General features: G+C 36.1%; 1 protein-coding gene across 1 annotated transcript; it reads left to right on the top strand.

Moving 5' to 3' along the window:
* Positions 1-209: 209 nt before the first annotated feature.
* LOC121259914 (kinesin-like protein KIN-14I) lies at positions 210-7,801 on the top strand. The gene is made up of 19 exons (XM_041161721.1): positions 210-650; positions 1,291-1,457; positions 1,548-1,691; positions 1,953-2,216; positions 2,296-2,367; positions 2,681-2,749; positions 2,988-3,065; positions 3,163-3,294; positions 3,378-3,459; positions 3,532-3,627; positions 3,722-3,898; positions 3,998-4,104; positions 4,238-4,416; positions 4,505-4,666; positions 4,867-5,120; positions 5,219-5,382; positions 5,636-5,827; positions 6,721-7,199; positions 7,356-7,801. Exons 1-19 carry the CDS (start codon positions 533-535, stop codon positions 7,486-7,488), a joined length of 3,069 nt encoding a protein of 1,022 aa, XP_041017655.1. The 5' UTR covers positions 210-532; the 3' UTR covers positions 7,489-7,801.
* Positions 7,802-9,393: the final 1,592 nt, after the last annotated feature.

Here is a 9,393-nt window from a genome sequence, read left to right as displayed (position 1 = left end):
CCAAAAAAAAAAAGAAGATATCATTGGCTACAAACATGGTTTAATTAGATAAATATATATTTATAAATTTCCTGTTGGAAGAAGAAAAAAAAAAAAAAAACTATTTAAAATTTGATGTTTTGTCGGAAAATAAAAACCGTCAAGTCCAACCGAGAGGTTCGGAACCAGCTTCGTCTTACCGTCTTCACGTCAATATTAGACACAGGAAAGAAGAAAAACAGAAGCGAGAAAGCATAGAGAGAAACAGGGAGAGAGAGAAAAAGAGACAGAATTTAATCTCTATTCATTCTCACTTTCTCTGTTTCGTCATTCCTATCCTCTTTCTAAGGAATTCAATCAAATTAGATTTTCTTTATATCTAACCCAACATTTTGATTTTTGTTTTTTGTTTTTTAAATCGCAATATAGTTTGTTGGACTGTGTTTGGAGTTTGGACGCCTGTGAATTAATTTGTAGGATTTGACTTGTGAATTTGGGGTGGTTAAAACCTTCGGCTTTTTCTAAGTACGTTGCGGTTGTGTATGTGATAAATATGGCAACAGAGCAAGTTTTGTCTTTCTCAATAGCTTCAATGGTTGAGAATGTTCTTCAACAACGTGGTACCCGGTTGAGCGACCGGGGCTTGGTTTCTAGGAAGGCCGACGAAGCTTGTATGATCAATCATTTGTTGAATTACTTTTGATTTTCTATGGTCAAAGAAATTGCTTGAATTTTAAGTTTTGGTTTCTTTGATGATCGGAGGAAGTGTTTCCTGGTGTTGTCTTGGAATCATGTTGCGGGTTTTATTTATTACAATCTAGCGTACGTGGGTTTTGAAAATATAAAATCTGGAAACTTGTGTTTTTTTTTTTTTTTTTCCAAATGTGTTTGTTATAGTGGCAATGATGCAACATTGATACGATGATGCATTGATACAATGATGCAACACGTTTAATCTCATTGTCCGTATCATCTGTCTCATTGGATCAATCTTCTTTATATGATTTTCGTCTTATTTCTGCTTTCTTCTTTAATTTCTCATTCCCCAGAATTTTGAAGATTTTAATCTGGAGAAAAAGTTAACATTTTGTTGCATGGAAATGTGTGATTGGAATTACATTTTTAATCGAAGGTCCCAGTTCAAGACCATAAGCTTGGAAAAGCTTATCATTCGACCAATGAATTTGGAAATGATTCTAGATAAGATGGAGAAAAATCAGGGTTTTATAATCCAATACTAGAACTTTCTTGTTTCGGTTGAGATGTGCCGATCAAGAAAAAGAAACTGACGGTTGCTATGCCGTTTTGCAGCCCTGAGAAGATATGAAGCAGCTGGATGGCTCAGAAAGACGGTTGGAGTTGTTGGGATTAAAGACTTCCCAGCCCAGCCTTCCGAAGAAGAGTTCAGGCTTGGATTGCGAAGTGGGATAGTCCTTTGCAATGCTCTTAACAAGGTTCAGCCAGGAGCTGTGTCAAAGGTATGGTTCAGCCAGGTTTTTAATTTCTTTTAATCTCTTTTAGCTTCCACTTATTTTGTTGGTTTTGAGGATGTTCATTGACTGATTTAGGTGGTTGAGGGCCCTTGTGATTCTGTTGTTACTCCTGATGGGGCAGCTCTATCTGCATTCCAGTACTTCGAAAACGTGAGAAATTTCCTAGATTCTGTGAAAGAATTGGGGCTTCCAACCTTCGAAGCATCTGATTTGGAACAGGTATGTGTATTTGTAGTTTTATTAACATCAATAGAAAAATCTATAGGGAAAATCTGTATGATGGTCTTCATCCGCATATCTTCTTTCTCTTCGATTAACGGAAAATCTCTATAATGCCAATTCAACTTTGAATGTGACTAACTTACACAGAAACAAGATATTTTTATAGTTGATGATGGTCGATTTTGGTGCAAAATAAATGTATTGATTTGTGACAGTTATCAATCTGTTGTAACATTATTTTAAATCTCGACTTCACAGGGAGGGAAATCTGCCAGGATTGTAAACTGTGTTCTAGCACTCAAATCATATAGTGACTGGAAACAAGGAGGTGGAAATGGATCATGGAAACTTGGTGGAAATATGAAACCACCAACCTGTGGGAAACCCTTTGCACGAAGAAACTCGGAACCATTCATGAATTCCTTGTCGAGGACATCATCGATGGAGAAGTCTCTAGAGAGTTTGTCTTCTGATCTATCTTCATACTGTGATCTCGATCTCTGCCATGACCTGAATGAAACAGTCAGTGTTTTTCTTTTGGGGTGGGGGGGTTGTCATTGTAGCATGACGTCAAGAATCTTATATGTATTCCTATCTGCAGGGTTCATCTCGTTCCTTAAATGTGCTAATCCGTGAAGTTCTTTCTGATAGGAAGCAAGAAGAAATTCCAATTGTAAGGGCTCTTGTGCTGTTATGGGATTTTCTAAGTTCTGAAAAGATTGCTTATGTTCCTGCAAAGTAAGCAGACGAATAATTATAACAATAACTTACTTCTGCGATGCATGTATTCTTGACCATATATTGTCCCAATTGGCGGATGCTAATGGTTTTAGTTCATCAATTGTCGCATGAAATGCGTCTCATAATATTTGTCTACATTTTCCCTCTCTTGTCTTCTTGTCTAGTTTGAAACTTTGTTGTAACTAATTAGATACATATTCTTAATCGTCACTTTACAGAGTATATGACTTTTTTGCCTGTCACAGGTTGTGGAATCCATGCTTAATAAAGTCATGGAGGAGTTTGGGCGCCGGTTAGGAAGCCCAAATGAACTGGTAAGCATCTGTTTTTTTCCAACAACGGTATTACCATCTCATAGGCAACAAAGTTCTTCACTGTTTTTGAGTATGATGTGAGGAGTCAAGAATCAAGATCCCATTTTCCTCTATGATTGTACAACCATCATGTTCCGCCATATAATAATCATTAGTATATTTGATTTTTATTTTTGTAAAGCTCACTATCAATGATCTTAATTTCTCAATGATCTTAATTTCTCTCGTAATCTTACAGATGAAAACAACTGCCAGAGATATCTCAGTATTTGTCTCTGACAATTGTCCTTCTAAAACTGCTTCTGATGATACAAAGGTATATACATTCATCATAGAAAGTTTAAAATGCAAGTTAGAAATTGTTTTTGTGTATCGTGCACAAACAAGTGACCTTTTCTTTTACCATGATTAAGATGGAAGAAGAACCTGCAACACTAGTTAAAGAGGAGGAATGTTACGATTGGAAGTGTGATCTTGATGATGGATCAAAAAGTCAGCTTTTGAAACAACACAAGTTGGTAGAACATCAACAAAGAGATGTTCTGGTAATTTTTCCTTGCATCAAACTTTGTTGAATCAAATTTGTTTTTGTCACATAATTAGTGGCTTTGATGTTGATACACTGCAGGCACTGAAACATATTCTTCATAGTACAAAAGCAGGCATGCAATTCTTGCAGAATAAGTACCAGGAGGAGTTCAACAATTTAGGTACATTTTAAATGAAATATTCTATTGTTTTGAGGTTTTTAAAGGAGTGATATCACTAGATCCCCTTGATAGGTAAGCACCTGCATGGTCTAGCTCATGCTGCTTCTGGATACCAGAGAATTCTTGAAGAGAACCGAAGGTTATACAATCAAGTGCAGGACTTGAAAGGTGACATTCCGACTGGTTTAAGCTCCACTTCAATTGGTAAATTTTTTTGTTCTCAGCAAGATCTAGATGTTGAGTATGTGTTATGTCTAATTAGGGAACATTAGGGTATACTGCCGAGTTAGGCCTTTCCTGCCAGGGCAACCAAATGGTTTGAATATTGTGGATCACATAGAGGAAGGAAATATTACGATTAATGCCCCTTCAAAATATAGCAAAGAGGGACGAAAGTCGTTCACTTTCAACAAAGCATTCGGTCCTTCTGCAACCCAAGGTTACCCTCTCTCTCTCTCTCTCTCTCTCTCTCTCCCTCTTTGTATTTTTCCTTCTGATCAACTTTCATTGTATACCACTGCTTTCCTTTCTTTTGCAGGGGAGGTATTTTCAGACACCCAACCTCTGATACGGTCTGTTCTTGATGGTTTCAACGTGTGTATATTTGCTTATGGCCAAACAGGATCAGGGAAAACTTATACCATGGTAAGAAACTCAACACATTTTTTATTGCAATCAGATTGTTGATTCTTTCACCACAAGGCTTTGGTTTGTTTTTTGCCCATAAGTGTTTTGTCATTTATGTTATTTGTATTAATATATTCATCTATCAATCCAGACTGGACCCCAAGAGCTTACAGAGGAGGCCAAAGGTGTTAATTACAGAGCATTGGGTGACCTATTTCTTCTCTCAGAACAGAGGAAAGGCACCATGTGCTATGAGATTTCTGTTCAGATGCTTGAAATTTACAATGAACAAGTTAGGGATCTGCTTGTGACTGATGGTCACCAGAAAAGATATCCTTAGGCACTTGTTTATTCCTTTATATTATCATAGCTTGTGCAATGCACCTCTTACTCATATGTGTTCTTAACTCCCTAGTACATTAGAAATTCGTAACAGCTCTCAAAATGGGATCAATGTACCTGAGGCAAACCTTGTACCTGTATCATCAACATCTGATGTTATAACTTTGATGAACCTTGGCCAAAAGAATCGAGCAGTGAGTGCTACAGCCATGAATGATAGGAGTAGTCGTTCTCATAGGTATAGCTAATTTTGTCTTATAAATTTCTTAATAGAGCCGCTTTTCTTTTCTAAATCTTCATTTTAGTTATTATTCGTGCACGAATAGAAAATTATAATATTGTATCTATGTATTTATCATATTGTGATTTTAAGAACATTGATTTTAGTACTATTGTATAATATATGAACATTTACTTCCATATGGTATCGATTTCCAGCTGCCTTACAGTTCATGTTCAAGGAAGAGACCTGACATCTGGATCTATTCTTCGTGGCTGTATGCATCTGGTTGACCTGGCAGGAAGTGAAAGGGTTGATAAATCTGAGGTGACAGGAGATAGATTAAAGGAGGCACAACATATTAACAAATCTCTTTCTGCTTTAGGAGATGTTATCTCCTCTCTTGCACAAAAGAATTCTCATGTTCCTTATAGGAACAGCAAGCTCACACAACTGCTCCAAGACTCACTTGGTAAGGTTATCAATTTCCTCTAATCATAAAAAGATGTTCTTCCTTTTTTCCACTGTATTTTCCCTTGTCATGAAGATGTTGGTCTTTGTATCTATCAGGAGGGCAAGCGAAGACGCTCATGTTTGTTCACATAAGTCCAGAGCCTGAAGCTCTGGGAGAAACAATTAGTACACTCAAATTTGCTGAAAGGGTTTCCACTATTGAGCTTGGTGCTGCTCGGGTTAACAAAGATAGTGCAGATGTAAAAGAGCTTAAGGAGCAGGTTTTTACTCCATTTGTTTGTTCATGATAAGTTTGAGAAGTGCCTATGCTTTTTTATTTATTCCCAATATAAAAAATTTTGTGTTCAGTTTTTCTTTCAGATGGCTTATCATGGCTTATGAGGCTATACATTAGTTCTATCTTTGTCTTCTGTATCTGGATAATGAATTTAAGAAGCTTTGACCCACATGTCTTTCATGCATTTGGTAATCTTTGGGGAAAATAAAGGTGTCTTGTTTACTGTCTCTTTTTAGATAGCCGGCCTTAAAGCAGCCTTAGCAATGAAGGAGGGAGGAATGGAGAGTCTTCAACGTACTGTATCTAGCAGTCCAGAAAGACCAAAAATAAAATCATGTGGATCTTCTCCTTCCCATCCTAGTTGGAGAAGTGTTGGAGATCTATCTCGGGGTCATATGCAATTAATGGAGGATGTTGGTAACTTGAAGGTATGAACTGAGTATCACAACTAGTAGGGCCATGTTTTCATGTTACCTATGTAAATTGTTTGAGCGCTAAGATCATCTCATGTATTCCACCTGCATCAAAGTCTGAGTTGAATATATATTGCATATTGGACATGCCCATTACTTTTAGTGCTCTAATTATTGTCTCTATAGACAAAACATACATTTGTTTTCCATTTAAAATGTTATAATTAATGTAGAAAAAGGGAATGAGCAACTAAAATGCTAGAAAAATGGGCTTAGGTCCCTTGGTTGCTACATCCTTCATCTAAGTTTCACTATTCCTTTGGTCAGTTATTTGGTTTTGGAGGACTCCACTTGGAGTTTATTTGAACTTAAATGAGGCGTCCTGGTGGTTTTAGAAAAATATTATTGAAATATTTGGAAGCATTCTGAATTTCTGAGAAGAAGGGAAATTTATTTGAACAAACACTGTGCATGCAACCCTTGAAAAAAGTGGGACTCACTAGAAAAAAAGGTAGGGTTTTCCTGATGGGTTCGACTTTTTTTCAAATGACTTGTACACTTGTATGTAGCATTACTTGAGAATGAATAGTTCTGTTTTTTTTTTTTTTTTTTTTATTTGAATTCAATCACCAAACATAAATGGGATTAAATCCAATGAAAGGAATCAATTCAGAACATAGTCATCACCAAACGATTCAAATAAAGGATTTAAGCTACAGTATCTGTTGAAATCATTAAGTGATGTAAGTACACCAGTGAAATAACTCGTATCAAAGGTGATGACTAAGCCTGAAAATTGACTCATTTCTACAACTACTTTACTGTGGTGCTTAAAATCCAATGAATTACCTCAACTTTTACTTAATAGCTTTTAAAAACATGGTTCATGGTCGTGTATTGGCTTGCAGGTTCGGAAAAACTCTGCAGCCAAGCCAAAAAGACATAGCTTAGATCTTCAAGATATGATGAGGAATTCACCTTCTTGGCATCCTGTTGGCAGTCCTGGGTTGGATGGAAAGGAGGATGACAAGGATTCGGTTTCTGGCGATTGGATTGATAAGGTAATGCCGAACAAACTAGCCGGACGTTGGGACGTAGACAACAGACAGTTGCCTGAGATGTTTGGTCGGACTTATCCCTCTGCTATTTCAAAAATATACCCTGAACAAGCTTTCAATAAAAAGGACGGCCAGGATTATGATGCGCCTAACAGTCGGTGTGAAGTTGCCACTGACGACTCAGATGAACTCGAGGCTGAAACTAGTGATTCGTCAGAGCCAGACATGCTTTGGCAACTAAATCTTCATAAAGCTACCATGATTCCAAATGGGATGGCTTCAAAAACAAAGAAAACAAATCCCAAATCAGCAAAGAGCTCAGAACCGAGGTCTGTCTTCTTTATCAAGTTTTCCTATGTTCTTAAGCTGTGTTGTTGGTGCTTTACATCCTCTTTTTCTTTTACATACAAGCAAACTCACAACAATCCCTCTTCAACTCGACATTTGATTTGGTTTTTACCATCCTTTTCTGTGTCTATAAGCAGGAGTTTAATTCCAATGCGGATTCCTTCACCATCACGGATCAAAGCACCCAATGGAGTTAGTCAGCCTTCGAACAAGCCCGGAAGACAGGCTGTTCTAGCCGAAGGAAAATGGAAGAGTGGGAATGCCAAGTGAGATAAGTGTCATGGGGAATATTGGTGAAGTTGCTCATGAGTCTTTTATTCCCTCTTTTTCGTGCATTTATTATATATATATATATATATATATATATATATAGTTGTATAAAAAGAGAGAGTACTGAGAGGGAGAGATCAGGTTTTCTCTATTGAAGTGGCAATAGTTCCAGTTGGCTGAGTTTCTCTGGTGGTGATCATGAGATCCCCTCACCTAGCAATTTTCATTTGTTTATAAGAGTGCTGAAGAAATCTTTATTCTTTTCAAGTACTATTAAAACAAAAAAAATGAAAGAAAGAAATATATGACTAGTAAAAAGAAAAAATGTACTCCCATTTGTTTGAATTTTAGTTGCTTGTCTCCAAGAGTTTGGGATAGGGATCATAGGGGCCCCGCCCAGCCCGCCCTAGGTGACCCGCGGCCCACTCATCCATATAATGGATTCAAGGGCAACGCACTCGCCCAAACGAGTTAGGCGGGTGGGTTGTGCATGTTTTTCAAGCCCACTCTGATCATCCGCCTGCTTGATTTAAAAAATTTTAATAGAAAATTCTAAATTTTAAAGAAAAGTATTGTCTTTCCAAAGTCAATAGCAAGAAATATTCTATGAGCTCTACAATAGAATAATCCTCAAAGTCCATGAAACTTTGGGATCAATAAGTGGAAAAGAAGAAGAGAGACAGAAATACCAACCACTACACTTGAGTCACGGAAATAAACAGACTTTGATTAACTTTTAGGGCCCAGACCTAATTTTAATAAAAACCAAGCTTAATTTTTAATCATATATTCTAATACTATATTCTAAAAACTTTTTCTTAAAAAAAAAAAAAAAAGTCGTAACAAACACACGTTAGAAACAAGATTTTCCGGCCTTTAATGTCGTTGTTATGGTTAGGTATCAATTATGGGGACAAAAGAGTACTTACAATTAGCTCTTAAAAGCAGATCTCATTAAAGCACATGCCTCTTGCCTTCTTCAGTCATTATATAAAGGAAATGGCTAATATATCGTCCGAAACTAACCGCTCAAATGTACCGTTTAGTAAAATTTTATTTATTTATTATTTAATAATTAAGGAAGTAATTTTAAATATATTGATATATTTTTTATTTTTTAAAAATATTTAAACTTATTAAAAAAATATAAATAAATAAAAAAGTTGAAATTCAACTAGCTGTAAAGTGAAGTGGACGGCAAAATAATCTGACTCTTATATAAATATCTTTTCTCCCTTCAACAGCTGTCTCTCCGGGACATAGAGAGTATACTTCTTTAGCTGCACCAACCTGTGTTTTTAGGAAACCAATGTTTCTTTTGGCCAACAGACATCCCACTTGTGGGAGGCATCAAAAACAATACCTTTCCAGCTCGGTCCGGACCCCCTTCAAATGAGTGGAAATGTTATGTGGGTCCCAAATCCACATGGCCACGCCAGCACGCGCTTTTGATGTGAGAATATCTCCCAAGAGGTCTCCACCTCCTTACCCTTTAAGAAGATGGTATTTTCTCGTTTGGAGGGTTTTTGTTGAATTTTTCTTTTATTTAATAATTAAAAAATTATTTTTTAATAATATTATAATTATTTTTTAAAATATTTTAAAAGTATTAAAAATAGATGTAAAAAAAAAAAAACACAAATAAAATACACTATACACTATAAGAAGCGGGAGCTCTCAACAGTGACTATAGAGCCACCAAGAATAAAAATAAAAATAATTTGAAGTTTTTTCGATAATTCTCTCGTTTGAATTTATGATTAGGTTTTAGATATATTGACTGATTATCAAACGTATCAATACCCAAAATTTAAAGATTATGAGATATATGCACAATATGATCTGATTATTTGATTAATTGGAGTATACTACAAGAAAATAATAACTTTAATTTAGGGCTTTATA

This window comes from Juglans microcarpa x Juglans regia, chromosome 4D (genome assembly GCF_004785595.1).
Source record: "Juglans microcarpa x Juglans regia isolate MS1-56 chromosome 4D, Jm3101_v1.0, whole genome shotgun sequence".
Lineage (NCBI taxonomy): Eukaryota > Viridiplantae > Streptophyta > Magnoliopsida > Fagales > Juglandaceae > Juglans > Juglans microcarpa x Juglans regia.
The sequence above is the reverse complement of the archived record's forward strand: the minus strand, read 5'-3'. Positions and strand labels throughout refer to the sequence as shown.

Bases quoted from the DNA above. Each gene is read 5' to 3' on its own strand.
- LOC121259914 (XM_041161721.1), top strand. From the start codon at position 533: ATGGCAACAGAGCAAGTTTTGTCTTTCTCAATAGCTTCAATGGTTGAG. The intron at 651-1,290 runs GTATGATCAATC...GCCGTTTTGCAG, and splicing joins TAGGAAGGCCGACGAAGCTT to CCCTGAGAAGATATGAAGCA. The intron at 7,200-7,355 runs GTCTGTCTTCTT...GTCTATAAGCAG, and splicing joins GCAAAGAGCTCAGAACCGAG to GAGTTTAATTCCAATGCGGA.